The sequence below is a fragment of the Urocitellus parryii genome, chromosome 2 (genome assembly GCF_045843805.1).
Source record: "Urocitellus parryii isolate mUroPar1 chromosome 2, mUroPar1.hap1, whole genome shotgun sequence".
Lineage (NCBI taxonomy): Eukaryota > Metazoa > Chordata > Mammalia > Rodentia > Sciuridae > Urocitellus > Urocitellus parryii.
In genome coordinates this window covers 105,609,843-105,637,088 of record NC_135532.1, presented here as the reverse complement: position 1 = coordinate 105,637,088, position 27,246 = coordinate 105,609,843, and the positions used below count along the sequence as shown (strand labels likewise).

The 27,246-nt window shown below is 35.0% G+C and overlaps 1 protein-coding gene across 1 annotated transcript in view; it reads left to right on the top strand.

The window, feature by feature from the left end:
- The window catches only part of Xrn1 (5'-3' exoribonuclease 1), a 122,208-nt gene that overhangs the window by 83,785 nt on the left and 11,177 nt on the right, over positions 1-27,246 (top strand). Inside the window, exons 30-40 of the mRNA XM_026385012.2 lie at positions 1,134-1,203; positions 2,879-3,086; positions 5,045-5,140; positions 8,096-8,204; positions 11,655-11,716; positions 13,625-13,747; positions 14,439-14,598; positions 16,711-16,892; positions 19,118-19,231; positions 19,326-19,428; positions 22,939-23,096. Coding sequence (XP_026240797.1) covers positions 1,134-1,203; positions 2,879-3,086; positions 5,045-5,140; positions 8,096-8,204; positions 11,655-11,716; positions 13,625-13,747; positions 14,439-14,598; positions 16,711-16,892; positions 19,118-19,231; positions 19,326-19,428; positions 22,939-23,096 — 1,385 coding nt within the window. The remainder of the gene's footprint in view (positions 1-1,133; positions 1,204-2,878; positions 3,087-5,044; positions 5,141-8,095; positions 8,205-11,654; positions 11,717-13,624; positions 13,748-14,438; positions 14,599-16,710; positions 16,893-19,117; positions 19,232-19,325; positions 19,429-22,938; positions 23,097-27,246) is intronic.

The following is a 27,246-nucleotide window of genomic DNA, read 5'->3' as shown; positions in this document are numbered from 1 at the left end:
AGCAGAAAATTTCAATTCTCTGGTTGTACACAGTGTAGAGATGAACCATTCATGCATCATACATGTACCTAGGATAATGATGTCCATCTCATTTCACCATCACTCCTGCCCTCATAATTCTTCCCCATCCTCCCCTTTGCCCAATCTAAAGTTCAGGAATGGTTATATATGATGGCTTCATAATTAATGCCTTATGTTAAAACTCATTAAATTGTATTCTTTAAATATGGGCAATTTATCCCATGTTACTTATACCTCAGTAAAGCTGTTTAAAAAAAAAATGTAACCAGGTACAGTGGTGCTCACTGTAATCCTAGCAGTTCAGGAGGCTGAGGCTGATCATAAGTTTGAGGTCAGCCTTGGCAGGAGCCTCAAAATTTAAAAAAAAAAAAAAAAAGAAGAAGAAGAAGGAAGAGGACTAGGTACCTAGCTCAGTGGTACAGAACCCTTGCATTCAATCCCCAATATCCAATAAATAAATAAGTGCATTCTTTACAGCTAGCAATTTCACTTCTAACCTAGGGAAGGATATGGTTAAAGGACAAGATTTATACAATGTTCGTGATAGCAGTGTTTGTAATAGCATTGCTGTCTGTGAGATTCATTCATGTGTCTTTGCATTTATTCTGTTTTCTAGATGCACGGTATTCCATCTCTGCAAATACCATGCTTTATCCGTTCAGCAGGGGAACGGATAAAGCATGGTATTTGCAGAGAAAACAAAAGAATATATTGTCTATGATAACATATATATAATGTTTCAAAACTTAGAAAACAATACACTACATATCATTAACATGTGTACACGTGTAGTAAAAGTATGAAGAAATGCCTTTTAGCTCAATGTTAGAACACTTGCCTAGCAGCTCAAGACCTTGGTTTTGATACCCAACACTGGAAAAAAAAAAAAATATATATATATATATATATAACAATCATAACTGTCAAATTGAAGATAGTGGTTACTTAGCTGGGAATTGGGGTATAGTGGTCTTCTCAAGCACTATATTGTTATATGTCATTCTTCACATCCAGAATATTTTATATGGATTTCAAAAATAGCTTCTGAGCACTCTAAAACTTATCAATGATTTTTCATTATATGACTTTAGTCTCTCTCTCTCCTTCAACAGCTAGTAGAGAAGCTGATGTACTATTTGAAGTATTATTTGATGAAGAATTTCCTGGAGGCTTAACAATAAGGTTTGTATTTCCAAATAATGATTTTATTTTGTGACTATGTCCACGTGGCCTCGGATTTTACATTATTTGTTTGTATGTCCACAGTTTAGTTCATAGTTTATGTAGGATACCACACTTACTACACAGTATATCATGGTGAATAAGGCAGACATGCTTTCTGCCCTTATAGAGTTTGAATTTTATTGAGAGAGATAATGAAGCAACTAAGTACAGTATTAATTATTTAATTAAAATGTAATAAGAGAGTGGAAGGAAAAATAAATAATAGTTAATTGGCAGAAGAAGGAACAGTGAAGAGTGCTCAGAAAGACAAAAAAAAAGAGCATATATAACAAAGGATATTTATGGTTAAGTAACTTGAGGAGTAGAAATGTCCCTTGAATTCAGTGACTTGTAAATATTTCAGTAGAGTGGTGGACCTGACTGGAGTGGTTTGAGGTGCGAATAGCAAGTGGAGTGGAGACAGGAAATGAAGGTAACACTTGAGAAACCTGACTAGGAAGGAAAAGAGCAATAGAACAGGAAGGTAGCAGGTTTAATGACCTAGGTTTGAATTGTTTTTGATTTAACTTAAGTAAGACTTGAATTCATTTTGAGAGCATTCTAACTCAAAGTTTAAAGTTTATGGGAAAGCTCATGATGGTATAAAGGCACCATGGTGTATTAGAAAGTCTGAGCTCTTTCACTTAAACTAACCTTGGGTAGGTTAGTATCCTCTTTCACTAGGTTATTATAAGGATAGAATAAAATCCTGTACAGTTTTCCTTTTGCTCTTCTAAAATCAACTAGAAGACTAAAGTGAATGTAGCTCAGTTTCCTCTTCTCTTCTGTTTTGGGTAATTAAAAATTTTAAATTATTCTTATTTAACTTCCTGGCATAAACTCACAATCTTCAATCTTTGTTCTAAATGGTTCCCTTCAAGATGCTATTATTATCATTTTAAAACTCAGATATTGTCTGGGTATGTAACTCAGTGGTAGAGTGCTAACCTAGTATGCTCTTGGCCCTGCAGTTGATCCCCAGTACCACAAAAAAAGAAAAAGAAACCTGAATATGCTTGCTGCCCAAAGACCTTTCTGCCTATACTCTTTAAATGCAGCAACAGAATCTGGATCCTTATTTGATTTTATTTTTCATAAAAATGTTTGATTACTAGTAACTTTAGCCAACTAACCTTTGAAAATAGTTTTAGTCTGTTTTTAGGTTTTTCCTCCCAGTGTCTTTTTTCCCTCTCCTAGTTAAGGGCAGTGGATTGCTTGACTGATAGAGGGCTATGTAAAAGATTAACTGTCTGCAGAATACTGATTTTCATAATATGGAATCTTTGCTAAGTGTAGTTCTTATTAAAATTGGTATTTTATAGCAACCTTGCAGTTAAAAAAATTTCTTATAAAAGAACTATATACTTTTGCTTGGTGTGGTGACACACACCTGTAATCCCAGTGACAAAAGGCTGAGGCAGGAAATTCACAAGTTCAAGGCCAGCCTCAGCAACCTAGCAAGACACTATCTCAAAATCTTTTTAAAAATGTAAAAATGAGCCAGGCACAACGGTGCATGCCTATAATCCAGTTTATTACTTCTTATGATGGATACCCCCAAATTATTTGATTCTTCTCCCTAGCATATTTAGTATTGTTTCCTTTTGATCCTGATAAACCATTTTACTTTTAGGTGCTCACCTGGTAGAGGTTATCGACTACCAACAAGTGCCTTGGTGAACCTTTCTCATGGGAGTCGCTCTGAAACAGGAAATCAGAAGTTGACAGCCATTGTGAAACCACAGCCAGCTGTGAATCACTATAGCCCAAATTTATCAGTTTCTGCCTCACATTTAGGAGGCCTCAACCATTCTCCTCAGTCACTTTTTGTTCCTACTCAAGTAAGTCAGTGTTTAACTTCTCTCCATCTTCTTTACAAAATCACAAATCATGGCAGACTTTCTAAATGGAAATTTAATTTGACTTAGTTTTCCTTTTTTATTTAAAAAGTGTAGTTCAAATCAATTTCAAAGTTGTTTTAAAATAGTAGGCTAATGAAGAATGCTATTACTCAGCTCATCCAGAGACTGTCAGGATGATCACAAGTTCAAGGCCAGCCTGGGCAATTTATTGAGACTGTCTCAAAATATAAAATTTTTAAGGGCTGGAGATGTAGCTTAGTGGTAGAGGTTTTGCTTAGGAAGCAAAAGGTCCCTGGATTTAATCCTTATACCACCAAAAAAAAAAAAAAAAAAGAAAGAAAGAAAAGAAGGAAGAAGAATTCATTCTGCTGCTATTAAATTAGTTTTATTAAAAATAAAATACATTAGGGCAAGGATCATAGCTCATTGGTAGAACACTTGCCTAGCACCTGTGAAGCACTGGGTTCAATCCTTAACACCATATAAAAATAAATAAAGTAGAGGTATTGTTTCCATCTACAATTTAAAAACATATAAAAAATAAAACTAGATTAATTGAAAGAATGAACTTGAGAATATGTTTTTTATGTTTACTTTTTAAATTATCATTTAAATTTTTTCTTATAATCTATATGTCCTATGCTATCTTCTATGAATGATAGAAATTGAAAAGTTCAAAGGGAAATTACATTTGTCAAAAGCAGTTTTTAAGTTCCCACCATGTAATTCATGGATGATTTTCTTTTCTTTTCTTTTCTTTTTAATAACTTTGTGTTTTTGGTTTTTGGTTTTTTTAAATGTGGTGCTTAGGATCAAACCCATGCTAGGCAAGTGCTCCAACCATGAGTCACGACTCCAGCCCATGGATGATTTTCTTAATCTTTCTGGACACAAAAACTGAGTTATCTTTTCTGAAACATTGAACTGTATTTAATTCATGGCCCCAATTTTTAGGCTTAAACACATTTTTTTAACCAAATAATACATATATATTCTAGACTAGTTGGAAAACATATAATTTGATAGTAACAAAGGAAACACAAGCAAAAATCTTTCAAGGAGCATAGGTAACTGCTATTAAATTTTGAAGCAAGTTTTTTCAGAATCTTAAACTGCATTAAATCAATTTAATTAAATTAATTATAAATTATAAATTAATAATTTATGAATTATAATCATAAATAATCAAATTTAAATTTATTTCTAATTTATAAATTAATAGATAATTTCTAAATTTACCGATATTACTTTATGTAAAATAGAAATTTTTAAAACAAAATCTTTAGATGTTTGTATAAATGAGATTATATACTAATATGTTAGAAGGGAAAAAAACTGTTGGTGAAATATTGAGTATAATCTTTGTTTTTTAGTTGTTGATGGACCTTTATTTATTTTTATGTGGTGCTAAGGATCGAACCCAATGCCCCACACATGGTAGGCAAGCTCTCTACTACTGTGCTACAACCCCAGCACAAATATAATCTTTTTTTTAAATTTTTTTTAAATTTTATTTATTCTAATTTGTTATATATGCAACAGAATACATTTTAACTCATATTACACAAATAGAGCAGTTTTTCACAAATTACACAAATTAAACGGAAATTTAATTTGACTTAGTTTTCTTTTTTTATTTAAAAAGTGTGGTTTAAATCATGTCACTGGTTGTACCCGAGTATAATCTTTTATAGTCTTTCTTATGTTTTATTTTTTAAGTAAACCTGTTCAAAACATTTGCATATTTAAAAAGACTAGTTTCGTTCTAGTAGAATGCTTTCATAATTACTGAGCTAAGCTCTAGAAAAAACAAAAATTCAGGGATTTCAAATAATGAAAATAAATATCCAACCTACAACTAAATAATTTTAATAAATAAATAATTTCGTATGAACTTTTGTCCTAATTTTCTTAAGAAATTGTTTGTGCTTTACTAGGCACCTATTAAAGATGATGATGAATTTTGCAACATTTGGCAATCCTTACAAGAATCTGGAAAAATTCAGCAGTTCCAGCCAACTGTACAAGAGAAGGTTAGTATTCTTTATTTGATGAACAATTCGTTTTTAAAAAGATTTTTTTTAATTTTTCTTTCAGCTTTGCAATAATTAAAAATTTCTCCTAAAATAGAAAAAAGACAGTTTTGATTATGAATTTTGGTAATTATTTTTAGATATGAAATTTTAGGACCGGTGAGTGAGAGTACATTTTTCTTTTAAGTCAGTTTTGGAATTTATTTATTTATTTATTTATTTATTTTTGGTACCAGGGATTGAACTCAGGGCACTTAACCACTGAGCCACATTCTGAGCCCTATTTTATAGTTTATTTAGAGACAGAGTCTCACTGAGTTGCTTACCACCTCACTTTTGCTGAGGTTCACTTTGAACTCATGATCCTCCTATATCAGCCTCACAAGTCGCTGGAATTACAGGCATGTGCCACCACACCCAGCAGTTTTGGATTTTTTTTAAAGCTACTTAAAAATCACAGTAGCTATATTTTAAGTTCAACGAAGGTTTTAATGGCAATAACTTATTTTTTTCCACTTGAATGTATAATCTTACACTAGAAGTTGATTTGTTAAATATGAATGAGCAAATTTATATTCCTTTATAAAAATAAGAAGATGAAAGAGGGCTGAGGGTATATAGCTCAGAGAGCTTACCAACATTTATAAGGCCCTAAGTTCACTCCCCAGCACAACAACAAAAGAGCAAAGAAATGCTGCTAAAAGAATAGTCTCAAAGAAATGAAGAGGGCAAAGAGTTAATTCCTGCTAATTTTTTTGCTAGTTACTAACCTAACTTCTCAGTGGGGGTCAAAAATATTGTTCTGTCTATAATCCACTAGCCTGCACCATAAGCACCTCATCTGTTTCAGTGTCCTGTGGCATTATCTGTGCTAGAGAGGACAAAATTGCAAATGTGATGGTAAAACAAGCATAAAAAGTGAGGGTGGAATCGGGGGATTTTGCTCAGAGGTAGAGCATTTACCTGACATCTGGAGGCCCAGGGTTCTATCTTAAACATGTGCATGTACACACACACACACACACACACGAAAGCCAGGCACAGTGACATAGCCCTTTAATCCCAGCAACTCAGGAGGCTGAAGCAGGAGGATCACAAGTTTGAAGCCAGCCTCAACAACTGTCTCAAAATAAAACGCATTGGGAATGTAACTTAATGGTGAACTCCCCCTGGATTTAATCCCTAATACTGAAATTAAAAGTGAAAACTGAGAATTGACCATAGAGTTTAGCACCTGAAGTTCATTGGGAACCTTGAGGAGCAGTTTCAGTAATATGATGAGACTAAAAAACTGGAGTGTGTTTAAGAGAGAAGGGGAGAACACCAGTAGTACACACCTGTAATCCCAGCACCTGGAGAGGCTGAGGCAAGATCATCAGTTTAAAGCCAATTTAGCAAGACTCTATCTCAAAATAAAAGAACAAAAAGGGCTGAGGATGTAACTCAGTGGTAGAGCACCCCTGGGTTCAATCCACAGTATTGAGGTGGGGCCGGGGGAGGGGGGGGGGGAGCAGGGGATGACATTAAAAAAAAAAAAGAACAACGGGGAAAGGGGAAGAGAAAGTGGAGGCAGCAATTAGAAACGGCAGTTCTTTGAAGAAGTTTTGTTCTAAAAGGAAATGTTAGCAAGGTGCATTTTGTGGTTCATACCTGTGGTCCCAGCTACTATCAGTTACTTAAGTCAGGAGACTGTCCTAGGCCAGGAAAGAATTCATGGCCAGTCTGAGAAACACAGCAAGACTTTTCTCTTAAAATGAATGAGTGAATGGATGAGTGGATGGAAGTATTACCCTGAGAGCCTTGTAGTCTATATCCATCTATGCAACTACTTTGGTTTTTGGTTTTTTGGTACTGGAGATTGAATCCAGGGGTGCTATACCACTGAGCTCCATCCCCAGCCCTTTTTATTTTAAGATTTCCAGACAGGGTTTCACTAACTTGCTGAGGGTCCTACTAAGTTACTGAGGCTGCCCTCAAACTTGCAAACCTTTTGCCTCAGCCTCTCAAATAATTGGGATTATAGGTGTAAGCCTCCATGCCTGGCTCTATTCAAATTTTTTTTTAACTTGTGCTCTTCCAACCTTTCACTGGGAACTGTTCCTCTAAATTCAGCAACAGTTTTTTCCCCTTTTTGCCTTATTGCTTGACCAATGACTTTGACTCTTACCTCTTTGCTAAGAATTGTTAATCTTACATCTTGGCTTCAAATGTATTTTAAATTGAAGATGTTAGTTAATTTGCATTCCCTTTCATGTTCCTTCCCCAAGTATCTTATTTTTATTAATATTGATATTGTCAAATAATAGGAAGACATTACAGTACTTAAAACAATTAGCAAGAGCCCAGTGCAGTGACACCAGTTTATAATCCCAGCAATTTGGTAGGCTGAGACAGGAGGATCACAAGTTCAAGGCCAGCCTCAGCAACTTAGGGAGGCCCCAAACACAGGTCCTTGTACTACCTTGCTCTTGTCCAGAGCTATTTCTTCTCCTGCTCACTCCCTGCCCCCACCTCCCCCAGAGGTAGGATTATCCCAAAGCACATCTAGAAAGGCTGCTGTTTCTGTTGTAAAGAAACATTTACCTAAAGTTTAATATTTCTTTAGTTTCTGTGTTTAACTTAAAACAAAATTTGGTTTAATTCTATTCAAATACAGCTTTAAAAAAAAAGAAAATAGCACTTTCATAAAAGGATTGTTTTCTATTTGTCTTGCTGTCATACTGATGCCTGGAGAAATGTTTTCAGTGATGAGAATTATGTAAATTATTTTTATTGCTGGTGGTGAATTTTGGATAGTTTTTTAAATTCTGTTTGCTTTTCTATCTTACTTTTTTCCTAAGGAACTATGTAATTTTTATTAAAATAATAAAGTAATTATTAATTAAAAGTTGAGGAAAAGTAATAGTTATAATATTAAGATTTATTTAACTTATTCTTAAGCATTTTAACTTGCAGGGTGCAGTTCTACCTCAAGAAATAAGTCAAGTAACTCAACAGCATAAATCTGGCTTTAATGACAACAGTATTAAATACCAACAAAGGAAACATGACCCTCACAGAAAATGTAAGTTTTAAATTAGAAAGGTTTACTTGTATATTATCTGTTGCTTTTTTTAACATCAAATTGTATACTTATTCATTTTTATGTGGTGCTGAGGATCAAACCCAGTGCCTCACACATGCTAGGCAAGTGCTCTACCGCTAAACTACAACCCCAGCCTCACCTGCTTTCTTTTTTTTTAAAAAAAAAAAAAACAGCTTCGAGGTATACGTCCCATACCATAAAACAAATTCATCCTTTAAAGTATACAATCAGTGTTTTGTGTTATTTTGTTGTTTATGTTTTTACAAAGTTGTGTAATCAATACCACTATCTAAATTTAAAACATTTTCATCACCCCAAAAAGAAACATCATACTCACTAATAATAATACTCTTCTAGGCCCTCACAACCTCTAATTTATTTAGTGTGGATTTACATATTCTGTATGTTTCATATAAATAAAAGCAAAAGCTGAGTGTGGTGGCACACACCTGTAATCCCAGCTACTCAGGAGGCTTAGGCAGGAGAATTGCAGATTTGAGATCAACCTCCTCAATTTAGGGAGGCCCTAAGCAACTTAGCAAAACCCTGTCTCAAAGTAAAAAATAAAGTAAAAAAGGATGGGAATGTATCTCAGTGATTAAACACCCCTGGATTCAGACCCTAGTACCCCCCCCCCCCCGCAAAAAAAAAAAAATAGAAAACATGACTTTTAAGGTCCTTTCATGTTATAGCCTGTATCTGTAAGTACTTCATTCCTTTTATGACCGAATAATATTCCACTGTGTGAATACCACTTATTTTTCCATTCATCTGTTGCCATATTTGGAGATATGATGAATAATGCTACTGTGAATATATGTGTACCATTTTTTTTGAGAACATATATTTGTAATTCTCTTGAGAATTACTTCTAATTCTTCTACTTCTAGTACTGAGTCATATGGTAACTCTGTGCTTAACTTTCTGTGGTACTACCAAACTTTTTTCCAAAGTTGCTATACCAAAGTGGCTATACCATTTACATTTGCCTTCCATATGTAAACATCCAGCCTGATCACAACACTTGTTATTGTCCATTTGTTTGATGATAACCATCCTGGTACATGTGAAGTAGGATCTCCTTGGATTCTCATTTACAATTCATTAATGACTAATAACGTTGAGCAGATATTCATGTGCTTATTTAACTGTCATATCTTTTTTAGAGATCTGTTCAAATGCTTAGTTAATTTTTTAATTGGGTTATTTGTCTGTTTATTTATTTTGCAGTGCTGGGGACTAAACCCACAACTTCATGCTTGCTAAGCAAGCACTCTACTACTGAGCTATATCCTAGGCCCCTCAAACACATTTTTGTTGTTGTTGTTTGGGGTTTTTGGTTGGTTGGTTGGTTGGTTGGTTTTGCCTGCCTTCCTTTCTTTCTTTTCTTTTTTATAATTTTTTTCTTTTCTTTATAGTAATGAGAATCGAACACAGGGTCTCACATGTGCGTGCTAACCATTGTGCTTAAACCCCTCAGCCCTCAAGTGCTATTCTGTATCTACTGAGATGATCTGTTCTTTATTCAGCTTATATGGTGTATTCCACTGATTATATTTCATATGTTTAACAAACTTTGCATTCTTGAGATAAATCCAACTAAGCCACAGTGTAAATCCTTTTTATGTGCTGCAGGATTTGATTTGGTAGTTTTTTAAAGTTCTTTTTTACATGCATATTCATAAATGATGTTGTGTGTAATTTTCTTTTCTTGGGATGGCTTTGATTTTGTTATCATGGTAGTTCATACAATGAGTTAAGAAATGAGCCCTCCTTATGTATTTTTTTGGAAGAGTTTGAGAAGTATTAGTGTTACTTTAAATGTTTGATACAATTCATCTGGACATGGACTTACTAATAATACCCTTTCTCAAAATTGCATTTTAAGAAAGGACTGGGGGTGTAGCTCACTGGTAAGAGTACCCCTAGTTTCAGTCCCAGTACTGCAATCAATCAAGTAAATAAATAAGTAAATGTCTTAATTGGCTTTGTTTGCCACTGTAGAATTGAGCAACACCTCATTGTTTAGAGTAAGTGTTCCCATGGCCTGAGCAGAAGAAGTTGGTTTTATAGATGGGAAAAAGCTAAAGAAAGTAGAAACAAAGACTAAAAAGTGGACTGATCATTTTAAGATACTTTCCTTATGTAGTAGACATGGAGACAGAACAATGGAAAAGTAACTGGCTAACATCAAGGAACTTTGTTCTCATGCCTGTTGAAACTGGCCTATTGGGAAAATTTTAGTTGTTCTTTCTCCTGAGTTCTCAGAAGGCAAGTTAACAACTCAACTTTGGTTTGACTTTTAGTCGATTTGATTCCATTTTGATTTTTAGTCTGACCTTTTAGGGTCTAGTGCAGGATCTTGGCCCAAAACAATGGCCTTCTGTAAGTTTTATTTAACATTCCTTAATATCTGGAACCAGTAAGCCTCCCAATCTGTGCTCAGGAGTTCTCTGTATTTGGTGGGTCATGACTTCAGTACTTAGCCAAGGCATTGCCCTTCCTGTCTCTCTCACTCTCCTTTCCCTCCTGTCATCTCTTGTCCTCCCCCTTTCCCTCTCCCTGCTTCTTTCCTCCATCTCTCTTTCCTCCTTATTTCCCTTCCTTCCCTTCTTATTTTCTCTTTTCTCCCCACCTGCCTTTGCCCCTCCCCAGATTGGCTTTATAAACAGCCAGTGATAAGAAAGTGGTATAAATATGTTAACGGTACATCTATATAATTCAGTATATTCAAAATTATAGAATAGTATGTATTGATTACAAATTATGCTTTTCTTGCCTCTTGTCCTCATCTCCTTCATCTTTACATACTTTTGTTTGTTAAATCATATAATCTTTCAAATTTTAATTTTCCTACCACCTCTCCAACTTTCCCTTAACAGGAATATTAAAATAGCTAATTTGTCTCTTATTCTTCTTCTGTCTAGCTAATAGGCTAATTTTAATCTTACTAAAACACAATTCTGATCACATTACTACTTCCTCAAAACTTTTCTGATTGCTTACCCTACCAATTTTAATTGCAGATATGGCTCTAACCTGCTGCTTTTAGTTCCATTCAGCTGTTATACTCCTTACCTACCAGTGGAACTGGTTTGTTTAGAGTTCCGTAACACACTCCTTGCTTTCTGCTCTTCTTCCACTATTCCTTCTGCCTGGAATACTTAGATTCCTATGCTCCCTTTGGAAATCTACCATCCTTAAAGGTTTAATTCAGATGCCACTTTCCTTTACCCTTATTATTGTCTGCAAATATCTCTTCTATCCTTCCCTAGATTATAAAATCCTTTAAATCAGTCTTAATTTCTCTGAATTTAAAGTAAATTCTCTGAATTATGAACAGTTCTTGCTATGGTAAATGTTTGGTAAATTTAATTGTTGTTCAGTGAACTCTTTCATTTACCAAAATTTCTGTTTTCTTGTCTCTAGTTAAAGAAGAGTGTAAGAGTCCTAAAACTGAGTGTAGGTCACAAAAAACATCCAATAAGCAGGTAAGCTTCCTAAAGTCAAATTTCTTTATGCAGTTGATAACCCTATGGCATCTGCCTAAATTTTGTGACTTTTTAAACCAAATCTACAAGGTGTATGGCAGGAAGATTGTTGAAATATAGGTTAATGGTCACTTGAATGGAAGGTTGAACAGTTGGAATGCAGAATTTGGAACTAGGGAACCTGAAATCCTGATTTTTCCATGTAGTAGTTGGGTGGCCTTGAGGAGTTTTTACCTCACAACCTCAATTTCTTCATTTTAAAAATGAAGATAAAAATATTGATCATTTATAGGCTCTCTCAATATATATAATCTATATATACATACATATTTGTGTATGCATTGATAGTATATGGAAGGAACAACATATAAAACTTAGGGTATAAATTTTGTGGAATTAGATTGGCGTGGGGGAAACTGAGATCATTTGTTTTATGTTATATATTCCCTGGCATTTGATAAAAAGCATGTATACATTTTATAATCAAAGAATTTGACATGTATGTATATGATATTTACACTCTGCGTGCACATTATATTTTAATACATATTTTCAAAAACTTGATCTCAGCCTGGGGATATAGGTCAGTTGTAGAATACTTCCTTAGCATATGCAAGACTTTGGGTCTGATACCCAGCACCACAAAAAGCAAAAACAAAAAACTTTTATAAGCTGGTAATCCATTAAATTTATTTTAAAAATCCTAGAAAGTTTGACAATATCATATTTTCAGTAACTAGAATCCATTAACATGTAGATACCAGTAAATAGTTTACTTTTCTGACTTTTAATGTCTTTTTATTTCAAAACTCTTTTGCTGTGATATCCTTCTATTAAAAAATACTTAAAAAAATTTTGTACGATAGTGAAGCCTATGGACTTTTGGTAAAACCATTATTATTCTCTGAATAATATTTTAATGCTAAAATAAAACACAAGATTTGAATGAAAATCACAATTCTAAAATACAATTAAAATCACTGCTATCATAGTTTTCTTGGTCAATTTGGATTGCTATAACAAAAATAACCATAGACTTGGTGGCTTAAAAAAAACAAACATTTATTTTCCTCATAGTTCTGGAGGCTGGGAAGTCCAAGATGAAAGCATTGGCAGAATGATGTTTTTAATGCTTAAAAGGTTTGAAAGAAAAACCTGCAATTTTGAAATACAATTAGGATCTAGTGAGGGCTTTTTTCCTGGCTTGCAAATAACCCCTCTTCTTAAATTCTAATATGGTAGAAAGAAAGAGCTCTGTTCTCTTTGTCATCTTATAAGAAACACTAATCTCTTTATGGGGGCTCTACACTTATGACCTCATCTAAACCTAACCTCCTGAAGGCCCCACATCCTAATACTCATTGGGAGTTAGAGTTTCAACATAGCAATTTGAGGAGGATGCAAACATGCCATCCATATAAGTGGTTTATGGCCTATGTTCATGATTGAAAGAAATGCTAAATCTCATTTAGATATTAATGAAGAGAAATCATTTTTTTCCATTCCAAGTTTACAGGCCTCTTTTTTTCCTTATGATATGAAAAGGAAAGCAGCACATAAAAATTTGTAGCCATTCTAAATGAATATTAATAAGTAGCAAATAAAATTTATTTGCACAGAAAGTTCATTCTTACTTTTTTATAGACTTTTGGAGGGCCTACCAAATGTAATATTAAGCTATTGAAAAGAAATGAAAGTCCAGAAGTCTCAAGAAAGCAAAAGGTTATGACTGGTTATCCAAATGCTATTGATAAGGTAAAAGATATTTATTTAGTTTCTCTTCCCAAAGTTTAACACCTGGGAAGATGATTGAGTGAAATTTTAATAACCAGTTTTGAGCATAAAACTCATAGCTTTTGCTATATCCTTCTACTTTCATCTTCATCCACATATATTTGTTCTTCTTAGCTTAACTCTGGAATTGAGAACTTTTTGGCGTCATTGAATATATCCAAAGAAAACGAAGCACAGTCATCCCATCATGGAGAACCTTCAAATGAAGAGCATTTGTCACCACAATCATTTGCTATGGTTTGTATGCTATAGTTTTTTGTACTATGGTAATTTCTCTACTTCTAGCCATGTATACATACCCCATGTGGCTCTTCAAATACTTTTCCCTCATGTAGGTTGCTGTAGTGCATCTGTATTAGTATCCTGTGAGGAAAAACAGGCTGCCTTGGACAATTTAGCCATCTTTCTCTTTTTTCCTGTTAGAAAAAAGTTCCTGATTTTCAAACATTGCTTCTAAGTGGCTAGGCTAAGATTAAGCAGAACAATAAATATTGTTTCTATACCTGGAATCTAATTTCTTTTCAGCTCTCCACTGTTGCTTTGCCTTGCTCTCTATATAAATGTAGTTAGCATATTAATTTGGGGGATACATGGAGGATTGGGGATTAAACCCAGAAGTGGTATTTACCAATAAACTACATCTCCAGTCCTTTTCAATTTATATTTTGAGACAGGATCTTGCTAAGTTGCTCTGACTAGCCTTGAACTTGTGATTCTCCTGCCTTAGCCTCTAAAGTTTAACAGTGGAACTCTTCAAAAGAAAGATCAAGGGCTGGAGATATGTCTCTGTGGTAGGGCTTGCCTACCATGCACCAGGCTCTGGGTTTGAGCCCTAATATTGAAAAAAAGAAAGATAAACTGTATGAACCTAATGTTAACTCTCCTCTTTCCATCCCCACCATCTCCATATGAATGATTCTCAAAAAAGAAGGGAACACGAATGCTTAAAGAAATTCTAAAAATTGATGGTTCTGACACAATGGACCGTAAGAATGAAATGAAAAAGTTTGGTAATGAAGCCACTGTTTCCTCTAATAAAAGAGATGAATATGGACTGTCCTCACAACCTAAACAAAATAAGAAATTAGGTAAGTAAACTGAGTACTACTACTAATAATCAATATCATTCCCAGGAAGTCAGTGCATTTATTTCTTTTTATCATTTGTTTTTTTAAAAGATAAAACTAGTTTTCTTAAGAGTATAATTTTTACTTGTGTCATTTATCTAAAAATGTAATTGTGTAACCAAAACTATACAATCCCTAAGTCTTCTTATGATGACTTAAATTGTACTATTACAGTTTCTCATTCTATAGATGCCTAAACCTTGAAAGGTTTTTCACATTCTGGCTTTTTTTCCTCAATAATTTAAAAGTGTCTATGTAATTTAAATACATTATTTAACTTTTCTAAAACTCCTTTTTCCTTTTTATAAATGATAACATATTGCAAATAATTAGTATAATAATTACATAACATATATAAGGCAATAAAGACTTGACACATTACAGGTGCCAATAATTGGTATTAGAATTATGTTAAAATAATTTGACCAGTATAAAAATAGAAAAAAAAAACATTAAATGAATTTAAAATTATTAATGGAGGTAGACTATGAAGAGTAGGTGATTATCTTAAAATCTCTGAAACCCGTAGCATAATGTGTGGTATATAGCTGCATTTCAATAAATAATCATCGTTGTCCCTACTCTCTGTGTCCTTTAAACATGAGTATTTTATCTATGTAATTATCTTCCAAAGGCTACCAGGAAGAATGACTTAACACAAAAGTTTCCCAGAAAAATAAAAAATATTTTTGAATAATTAATTCTGGATTTATTTTTTTAATATTTATTTTTCAGTTTTAGGTGGACACAATATCTTTGTTTTATCTTTATGTGGTGCTAAGGATTGAATCCAGTGCCTCAGGTGTGGTGGGAAGTGCTCCACCACTTGAGCCACAACCCCAGCCCTAATTCTGGATTTATTAAAGATCAAAATCTAAAACAAAAGCAAAGCCTAGCTCTGTGTTTACTCCAGTGAATATTGCTATAACTGATTAAAATTTTCTAAAGCTACTAGAAAACTAGTAATTATCAAGTGATGATATGCTCCTGAAATATAGCAAAATAAAATTTTAAAATAAAATTGAGTAAAAATAGTCCCAATGTCCAAAATAAGTAAATTTTACTAATTTCAATATAGTGAAATTGGACCCAAGAATCTAATAGTTCAGAATCCAGCCAGTGTTACAGAAGTAACTGGCTCTGTGACTTTGGGGAAGCCCTGTAATATCTTTTTATATTCTGTAGTAGAAAACTAGATTAATTCTTTACCAAGGTATTAGTGAAGAATATGAATGTTCAGAATATTTTAGTCATCTATATAAAAACATAATTAAAAGATTTAATTTCAAAAACCTTGTAAGAAGAATCATTTTGAAGCAACAAAAACATTCTTCCAGTCAGGTGCAGTGATATACTCCTATAATCCTAGCAACTCTGGAGACTGAGGCAGAAGAAACAGTCTTGGCAATTTATTGAGACTCTGTCTCAAAAGATAAAAAGGACAAGGGTATAGCCCCTGAGTTCAAATCCCTGTACCACACAAAAAAAAATTTAAATTCTTGTTCTTTTTTTTTGTTTGTTTTTGGTTATGAACTCCCATTTTTACCCCGTATACAGATTGCAGAATCACATCAGTTACACTTCCATTGATTTAAATATTTCCATACTAGTGTCTGTTGTATTCTGCTGCCTTTCCTATCCTCTACTATCCCCCCTAAATTCTTGTTCTATGTATCTCGGAATGTATGGTAAAATTACAAGAATTGGATCGAAGGCAAAGCCTTAAAACTTAAGCATTAATTGTAGATCTGCTCACGAAAGTCATTTGCTTTGATTTTTACCGGTAACCATACCGTATAGTCATTAGTTGCTCAAGATTTTAATTTGGAGAAATTAACTACTTATTTTTAAATTTTTATCTTAATAACGTATCATTAATCAATTATAATCATCTAAAAACTTTTTATTAAAGTTTCAATAATTTTAAGCAATACTAAATAGTTTATATTTGCTTCTTGGGAGATTCATTTCTTTAAATATTTAGCATTTTCCTATATGATCTACTATAAATACAGTAATTGCATAATTTGAGGTATTTTATTAATATATTTGTCCATTTTGTATTTTTGGTAGCATCTTATATGAACAAGCCTCACAGTGCTAATGAGTACCATAATGTTCCATCTGTGGACAATGTGTGTTGGCCTGTTCCTGGCCAGATCCCTCCTGTGCCCACTCCAGTAACTGAACTTTCTCGAATTTGCTCCCTTATTGGAATGCCACAACCAGATTTCTCCTTTCTGAGAACACCTCAGGTATAGTATTCCATCTGTATAAATTCTTAAACACAGAACTTAAATAAATTGTCTGAAAATCTTTGGCTAGAAAAAAAGGTAATGGAACTTTTAAAATTTAAAATATGAATAGCAAATTTCTGGTTCTCACTCTGGTTATTCCATTTTTACATAACTAGAACCCAAACAGAAGTTTACAGAAAGGAACCTGGGCAGGAAGTATCCTATGAAATTCTTTAGACTGATAGAACTTGGTAGAGATCTTGGTCTATTGCAACAATTTTCAAACTTTTTAGTCTCTGAAACTCCCTTTTTTTTTAAGGAACCCAAAGCATTTTTGTTGGAGTAAGTTACATTTATATTTATCATATTAGAAATTAAAACAGCCAGGCGCAATAGCGCATGTCTATAATCCCAGCGGCTCAGGAGGCTAATGCAGGAAGATCACGAATTCAAAAGCCAGCCTCAGCATATGCTGTAAAGAATTTAGAAGAGTCTTGAACAGATATTTGTACAACTACATCCATAACCGCTTTATTCACAATAGCTAAAATGTGGAAGTGTTCAAGGGATGAATGAATAAACAAAATGTAGTATATCCAAACAATGGGATATTCTTTCTTGAGGTGGGGGGCGATTGCTGGGGATTGAACTTGGAGGTACTCGGCCGCTGAGCCACAAGCCCAGCCCTATTTTGTATTTTATTTAGAGATAGGGTCTCACCAAGTTGCTTAGTGCCTCGCTTTTGCTGAGGCTGGCTTTTGATCCTCCTGCCTCCTCCTTCCCAGACCCTGGCATTACAGGCATGTGCCACTTTTTTTTTTTTTTTTAAGAGAGAGAGAGAATTTTTTAATATTTATTTTTTTAGTTTTCAGCAGACACAATATCTTTGTTTGTATGTGGTGCTGAGGAGCGAACCCGGGCTGCACGCATGCCAGGCAAGCGCGCTATCATTTGAGCCACATCCCCAGCCCCACAATGAGATATTCTTTAGCCTTAAAAATGAAGGAAATTCTGACATATACTACAACATGGATGAACTTTTGAGGACATTAACCTAAAGGAAATAAGCCAGTTACAAAAAGACAAACAGTATATGATTCTATCTGTATGAGATACTTAAACAGTAGTTAACACCAGTTGGATAGAGGAGGAAATATGGAGTTAAAATAGTATAGGGTAGAGAATTTCAGCATTACAAAATGAAGAGCTGTGGAGATGGGCAGTGGTGATATATAGCATAACATTATTAATATATTTAATACCACTGAATCATATACTTAAAAATGGTTAAGATAGTAAATATTATGTTGTATTATCTTACCACAATAAAAAAAAGTTATAGAAGGAAAAACAAAGAATTAAACCAATAATATAAAAATTAATACCTTTTGAAAAAAGGAAAAAGACTTCTTCTGGGTACAGATTGGACTCGGGGCCTTTTATATCTTAGATAAGCTTTCAACTGCCAAGTTTCATATCCAGACCCTGAAAGAAATAGAATTTAAAAAATAAATCTTTGTAAATCAAAAACTTGAAGTATAGCTGGGCGTGGTGGTACATACCTGTTATCCCAAGAGGCTGAGGCAGAAGGATCAAAATATAAAATTAGAACCCCTGAGTCTTTTAACTTTGGGCAGTGAATTCATATCAGCAAATAGTCAGCTAATTAAAAGATAGTTTTAAAGCATGATTCAGCAAAAATTTCCTATAAAGACAGAGTAAATATATTAGTCCTTGTGGGTCTGAGGGCCACTGTCACAACTTCCCAATTCTTCAGTTTTAGTGTGAAAGTAATCATAAGCACTAATATTTTTAATGCAACCATGTTTCAGCAAAATTTTATTTCATAATTTCTAATTCTCAACATACAAAAAAGGTTTTGCTGGCTTTTGTTTGCATCACAATACTTGACCCTTGTGCCATCTTAGTTTGTTGTTGTTTCTTCCTGTCTTGCCCAGACTGGTTTCCATTCCTAGGCTCATGCCATCCTCCTACCTTATCCTAGGCTCATCCTACCATACATGGCCCAGAGAATATTTGCTTTGAAACATTAAAAGATAAAGCAACAGTTATAAAATTTTTGCCTGGAAACTCAGCACTTAAACTAATAGTCCTTTTTTGAATTCCTTATTCTCTTTTACAGGTTGTTGTATGAAATTATCCCACTTATTTAGACTAAGCTTTGGGAGAGGAGTTAGACTTCTTAACATAGTTTCATCAACATCTGTATTCTCTTTTTTTAGACAATGACAGTTTGCCAAGTAAAATTATCTAATGGCTTACTGGTACACGGGCCACAGTGCCACTCTGAAAATGAAGCCAAGGAGAAAGCTGCACTTTTTGCTTTACAACAGTTGGTAAGAACTGTCCATGACTTCTCTACTGAATTTTTAATTAGTTTCCATACAAACATTTTGTTTTACTGTCTTATAACTTTTAAATATTTCACAGGGCTCTTTAGGAGTGAATTTTTCTTTGCCTCCACCAATATTTCCAAATTATCCTCCCACTGTTCCAGCTGGAACCATACCTCCAGTCTTTCCCCAACCTACTGGTAAGATATTTTGCTTCTGTAAGTCTTTAACTCTGAGTTGTTGTTTTTACTAAGTTCTTTTAAGAAGCTTTTTTTTTTAATTAAAAAAATATATACTAAGATGTCTAGGAATAAAGAAGAATAGATGCAAAAATTCTCAATAAAATTCTGGCAAATTAAATACAAAAACATATTAAAAAAATTAAAGTACACCACAATAAAGAGGGTTCATCCCAGGGGTGCAAGCTTGGTTCAACATATGGTAATCAGTAAACGTAATTCATCATGTCAATAGACTTAAAGACATGATCATCTCAATAAATACTGAAAAAGCATTTGACAAAATATAGCACCCATTCATGCTCAAAACACTAGAAAAAATAGGGATATTAGAAACATACCTCAACATTGTAAAAGATATATACACTAAACCAAAGGCCAATATCATTGTAAATGGAGAAAAATTGAACAACAAATATATGAAAAAATAAATGTTGGTGAGAATGTAGGGGAAAAGATACACTTATACTTTGCTGGTGGGATTAAAAATTAGTGCAACCACTCTAGAAAGCAGTACAGAGAGTCCTCAGAAACATTTGACCCAATTATTCCACTCCTCAGTTTATACACAAAAGACTTAAAATCAGCATACTGTAATGACATGGCAACATCAATATTTATAGCAGCTCAGCTGACAATAGCTAAGCTCTGGAACCAACCTAGGTACCCTTCAGCAGATGAATGGTTAAAGAAAATGTGCTACATACACAATGGATTATTACTCAGCCTTAAAGAAGAACAACATTATGGCATTTTCTGGTACATGGAGAGAGCTAGAGAATATTATGCTAAGTGAAAAAAGCCAATCCCAAAGAACCAAAAGCCAGATTTTTTTCTTTGATATGCGGGTTGTAATTCACAATGGGGGACAGGCACCTAGGGAAGATAAGATCCCATTATCTTCTATTTCTCTACATAACTAAAGTAAATCTAGTGCAAAAGTAAAGGCATTTTCAGACATATGAATTTATTTTATTTCCTATGTGTGCCCTTTCTTAAGAAGTTACTGGAACTAAGCACAGTGATACACATTGTAATCCCAGTGACTCAGGAGGCTGAGGCAGAAGGATCACAAGTTTGAGACCAGCCTGCACAACCTAGCAAGACCTTTCTCACTAGGAATGTAGCTCAATAATAGAGCACCCTAGTACCAGAAAAATAAAAATGAAAAAGTTACTGGATTACCTGTTTTGGCAAACAAAGCAATAATTTTAGAAAGAAGAAAACCATGAGACCAAAAGAAAAAGTTGCAGATCTATAGATCTGATATACTCAAGTAAAGGATGTAAGGATGCCGGCTGCTTAACAAGTCTAGAAAGTAACTACTTCCAACTGGGAAGCAGAAGGAAGTCTTGGCAAGTAAAGCAGATTATCTGCTACCCAGGCAACATTTGAAAAAACATTAAAAATAGATACAAAAAGACTAAGCAGCTTTTAAAAGATAATTTCCAACCAGAATATAAAGTTTTACAAGAAAAGAAACATAATCAGACAATCTTGCTTTGCAGTGACAAAATTTAAACAATTATGTATCATAAACACTTTATTAAGCAAATATATACATGTATTAGGAGGACAGGGCAAGTAGTGAGGGGTAATGCAAAAGAACTGAATTTTGATCTATATAGCCAGTCAATAGTTCTAAAAATGCTTAAAATTGATAAATTACTCATTAGGAGCATAAGCAGTATTGAGCAGTATGGAAATGAACATCTAAACTTAATTAAACCTAGAGTAGAACATGTGGCTATTGTTTTATGTTGAAAACTTATGTGAAGTACAGTGTATATGTAATACATTGATCTTTGTTAAAAAGTACTTCTCTAAGGTTATAATTACTAAGTAGCAGAATTGTTATTCCAAGTACAAGTTTGACTGTTTTCAAAGCCCATGGTTTTGTAACTATACTACACAAATATTCCTTTGACTGTATAAACAATGTTTTCATCAAGGCTCAGTGTACTAATGTCACTGTTAATTCATCGAATTAATTTTGACTGATTCTTCACTTTTAAAAATGAATCCAGTAGCCGGGTGGTGGTGCTTGCCTGTCATTGCAGCAACTCTGGAGGCTGAGGCAGAAGAATCACAAGTTTGAGGCCAGCCTGAGCAACTTCATAAGACCCTGTCTCAAAATAAAAGTTAAAGGGCTGAGAATGTGGCTCAGTGATAGAGTGACTCTGAGTTCAATCCCCAGTACTGCTCAAAAACAAAACAAACAAAAAAGTAAATAAAAAATATGGAGAAAAATACATTTATATCAGTGATTTGTTGGAGAAATTATGAAGCAAAACTTTGCATAAGGTTAACATTGTTTTATTTTTTTATTTATTTATTTTTTATTTTTTTGGTGTGTGTGTGTGTGTGCTTGGAATTGAATCCATGGCCTCATACATGCTAGACAAACACTTTAGCACTGAGCTGTTTTCCCAACCATTTTTTAAAATTTTCTTTACCATCTGGCAATACACACCTACAATCTCAGTTACTTAGAAGGCTAAGGTAAGAGAATCAAAAGTTCAAGACCATCCTTAGCAACTTATAAAAATTTTTTTAAAAAATTTTTAAAGGGCTGAGGATGTAGCTCGGCAGTAAAATGCCCAGTATTGCATAAATAAATAAATAAATGAAAATTTTCTGCATCTATTACTTGTGTATGTATAATTCACAACACTGATATATACTGCAATTTTTCTCTGCTGAGGGGAAATATTTTTCTCAAGTATCTGCATTTTAATTAAAATATAAGTGCTTTGTTATCTCTCTGAGAAGAAGGTTTGAACATATTTCATATCTTCTTCAGTAGCAATGTGCTGTTGTCTTGTCACTGGTAAATGTGGTAGTTCCCATATGTTGCACTGGTGCTATCTGCATACAGATCACCTGAGGAGCTTGTTAGCAATACAGATTCCTGAGCCTTCCAAGTCTGACTGAGTAGGTCCAAGTTGGTAAGTCTGCCCAGGAGTCTATTTCACAAGCTCCCCAAGTAGCTCACACAGATAAATCAGGTTTCAGAATCTTTGATATAATGTGTTGCTAATAAGAAGCCAAAGCAAAAATATCCTTGAAATACAAACATTAGAAGAGAGAAAAGCAAGATTCTACATACCATATGAAAGAGATCAGATTTTAGGATTTTAGGATTTGAGCTTTTTGGGGTTTTGTTGTAATCTGGGAGCACTATGGAAGCAATTTAGCATTGAGGGCAGGCAAGATTTTTATTTAAAACGTAACTCCAGGTATTCCTACAGCTCCTGTCAGCATATGGTACTATTGGTCTTTGCAGTCCAGATACATTCATTTATTTAGACAGTTCGCAGTCCTGAGAAGAGATCCTGAGGTTGAATGATGTAAACAACATTAATTAAGTGTAAGCCTTTTGCTAAGGAGTGGGAGAGTTTAGAAGCAAGATGTCTTAAATTTTAGGGCTTTAATTTTACTAAGAGAAAGATTTTCTGTGATTTTTAACAGCTAATATGATGCCTTCACCTCATCTCTTTGGCTCAATGCCATGGGGACCACCAGTGCCAGTTCCTGGGAAGCCCTTCCATCATACATCACATTCTGGGACCATACCCATGGCTGGAGGAATGCCAGGTGGAGTGCACAATCAGTTCATACCTCTACAGGTGAGGCCTAGAAAGAGAATTGTTTTTTTAAATGTTCAAAAAATGTCAATAAAAATTCATTATTTGTTTTACTTATTCATTGCCATCTAGAAATCCAGCTCTAGGGATTGTGGGTATAGTTCAGAAGTAGAGCACTTGCCTAGCATTATGCAGGGGTCCCTGGTTTAATCCCCAGCACTAGAAAGAAAAATAAGAGAAAGAAGATTCAAGATGGCCGATTAGAGGAAGACTGTATTTCCAGTTGCTCGTGGCTCATGATTCAAGTACTGCTTCTCAGCAAGGTGGGTGAAAGAGGGAGTTCACTAAAATTCAATAATGGATGGGCTGAGTCTCTTAGAGACTTAGAAATTCGGATGCAGTGAGCAAAGCCCAAGAAGAGTACATTGGAGCCAAGCCAGTTTCAGCAGCAGTGCCAGTTCACCTCAGAGGGAAGGGGTGCACAAACAGAGAAACACAATTGACAGATTGGCACAGAAAACTTATAGAACAGAAAAGCAATATAAACTTAGCTGAACTAGTGACTGACTGCACAGCAAACTGGTGCTTGAAAAAATCTGGCTGTTAACTGGCGAGCAGAGAGCAGAAGCGGAGCCATCTTGAGGCTGGCCATGCTGTAGCCAGGAGATCACAGCATACACTGCCATACTGTCCCTGCAAGTGCCTACCATGTGGCCTATGGTGTACCTAGCAAAAAAAGTTAGTTGTTGGACACGGTACCTTTATTTTATTATGTGAAATAAACACAAAGGAGATTGTGCCCAGGGTGATTCAAGTCAAGGATATGGAGGGGAGTGCAGTTCCCTTTCCCTTTGAGTCTGGCGACTCACGTGACCAGCTGCGGAGGGCTGGGAAATTGGAACAGTTGGTGTGATTATACTTGGGAACTGAGACTGAGAAAGCTGTATTCATGGACAGTGGAGTGTGTGAGACTTGTGGAGGGTTGGCTCCCCCACCCTACAAGTAGAATTCTCAGGAGGCTTCTGAGATCTGGACTCCCACAGAGATTGCATTTGCCCAGTCCTAGAGGTGTGTTGAATAAATCTCTCCAGAACAGATACCACCCAACAAAGTCCCAAAGGCTTGATTAGAGATAAGTCACAGCCACTGGAACTTCCCTCTTAGAACTCTGCAGCAGCCCCATCTGGGAATGCGTACCTGCTCTGTCTGAACAGAGCTCCAGTTAACAGTACTTCTTATAATGGTGAGAAGGGAAGTTGAGAACTATTTCAACCAACTTCAATTTAGGCCTTTGTAGCTAGCAGCTCTGTGAACAAAGCAAAAAGAGGAAGGGGTTAACAACCCCCAGCCCTTGCTCTAAGGGGTACAAAGCTTAGAAAGAAACATGAAGTGAGGCATATACATTGATCATCCTCATCAACAGTTTTGACCACCTTAGTGGAGGTGATTCCTTTATTTTTCATTAAGAATTTTTTTCCTTTGCCTGATTCTCTGGGGAAAGGGGGATTCCTCCCATCCGCTTTCCCTGGTATAATGCTGTCAGCCTGGCTGCCTCCCTTGACCCTGTCTTCTAAGCAATCAATTGGTTTTTTGTTGTTGTTGTTGTTGTTGTTGTTTGGTTTTGGGGGGTTTTTTGCTATGTATCATACTGCCTTTTGTAGGATGGGTGAGAAGCCTCTCGGGTCAGCACATCCCTCCTCCCTAACAATTTCTGTTCTTGACTTGAAAATTGATCTGCAGGGACCTCCCCAACCCAGACATTGGAGAGGGTGAAAGTTGCTAGACAAATGGGTTGGTAAGTCTGCCCAGGAGTGGTGACACAAGAGGATATAACTGTCTATAAACTAAGGAGAGGAGGGGCAAAGTCCTGACTGGAGAGGTGTGGGTTGGGTCCTCTGCCTCTCATTGCATCTCTGACTCTGGAGCTCAGCCCCCTCCTTTTTCCTCAGTGGTAACAAGATATCAATAAATTTACTTTTTCCATGTTCTTGCTATGCTGATTGGTTTGTGGATATATATATGAATATTTGCTTATTTTGTCTCATTTTTAGCATTTTTGTGATTATTTTTCTTTGTCTTATCTCTCAGAAGGGAATTTTGTTTATTTTCATTCTGTTTTGTTTTGTTAGTTGTTGGACACAGTACCTGTATTTTATTTATTTTTTTTATGTGGTGCTGAGGATCAAACCTAGCACCTTGCACATACTAGGTGAGCACTCTACTGCTGAGCCACAACCCCAGCCCCTTCATTCTGTTTTTATTTGTTTTTATTTCTTTCTCTTCTCTTCACTAATAGCCAAATTCTCTTTTCACTTTTGCTGCTTTTTTTTTCCTCCTTCTTCTCAATAGCCATCACTTGCTACATCTCCTGCTTTCTCTCTATTCACACTTTGACAATTCTAAACCTTTTTTTTTGCAGGGGGGGCAGGTACTGGGTATTGAACTCAGAGGTACTTAACCCATGAGCCACATATCCCCAGCCATTCATATTTTTTATTCTGAGACAGGGTCTCCCTTAGGGCCTCACTCTGTTGCTGAAGCTAGCCTTGAACTTGTAATTCTCCTGCCTCAGTCGCTGGAATATAGGTACCATCCTATTACATCTCTTTTCTCTTAAATAACTGCATTTTTACCATCTCTGGATCTATTTGGCTAATGCCTCTACCATTCATGTTGTTACAGTTGTTAATACTATGTATGGCATAATTGACAACTGCTATTTAATGCCAGATCTAATTCACAGCTACTTATCATTTTTGCTCTTGGCAATTGCTGACCCCACCATTCTTGTTTTTGTGATAATTAGTGTTATAAATGTCATAGTAGGAACTGGGTATTTTAGTGTTATATATTGTTTGCTTCTGTTGTTGATGTTGGTTGTTTCCCCTTCTCTGTGAGGTGCTGTGATCTGAAAGTTCACAGGGTACAGACTCTGCTGCTGAGATATCCAGCCAAGAGAACAGTGTACCTTGCTCAGACTTAAATAATACTTTGATACAAAGAAGAGACAAAAAATCCAAATGAACAACCAGGCCCCAAGTAAGAATGGCTACTGGAGGCCTTCAGAACCACCCATGGACAGCTACTCCTATAGCAAAAACACTGAGAATTAACAAAAAGATTGTGGACACCACACCTATGAGGGGTCTCAATCTAGATCACTGCCATACTCCTTTAGAATAAAGAGTTATTAAGTGAAAAAGATCTGTCACAAGAAGATATACCTACATGCTGTGCTGTATATATTACAATGGCCAGACCCATAAAAAGGATCCCAGTCCTTTGAGACTTACAGGGAAAGTGGAATCCTCGAGCTCTGACAGAATATACACTCTGTCAAAATACACTAAATCACCAAAGAACTAGCAGGGAAACTATACTACAAATCCTGCTTGAAAATATATTGGGGAAAAAAAAATCACTTATCCCAGACCTACTCTGGCAATAAAAGGCTATTCTGTAAAAATGTCCACATGTAAATGGAAGAAAAATCTTTCCCAATATATGCATAAAACCTAATACATGAATACAAGAAATGTGAAAAAATAAAGTAACACAATGCCTTCTAAAGTTTATGATTCACCAGCAACTGACTCCAAAGATATTGAAATGGATAAAATACCAGATAAAGAATTCAAAAGAATGGTGATCAATGAATTCCAAAAGAACAAAGAAAAACAACTGAATGAATTAAGGAGGTCAGTACAGAAGAGGAATGAGAAATTCAGAAAGGAGATAAAGTTATTGAAAAATAACCAAACAAATCTAGAAAATGAAAAACAGAATAAATAAATTAAAAAGTTCAGTTGAAAGTCTCTCTAATAGAGTAGACCACACTAAAGATAGAATTTCAGAGTTTAGAGATGAAGTAACCAGCCTAGAACAGACATATTAAAGAAAAGAAGTAACCATGATCAGAATATAATAGACCTCTTAGACAACATTAAGAGACCAGATTTAAGAATCATTGGAATTAGAGAGGATTGTGAGATGCGTGCTAATGGAATGAATAACCTCTTCAGGGAAATAATAAAAGTTTCCAAACCTTAAGAACGAGATGGACATCCAGATATAAGAGATATTCAGAACCCTAAATAGACAAAATCAAAAAAGAAACTCTTGCCAGGCACAGTGGCACACACCTGTAATTCCAGCAGTTTAGGAAGCTGAGACAGGAGGGTTGCGAATTCAA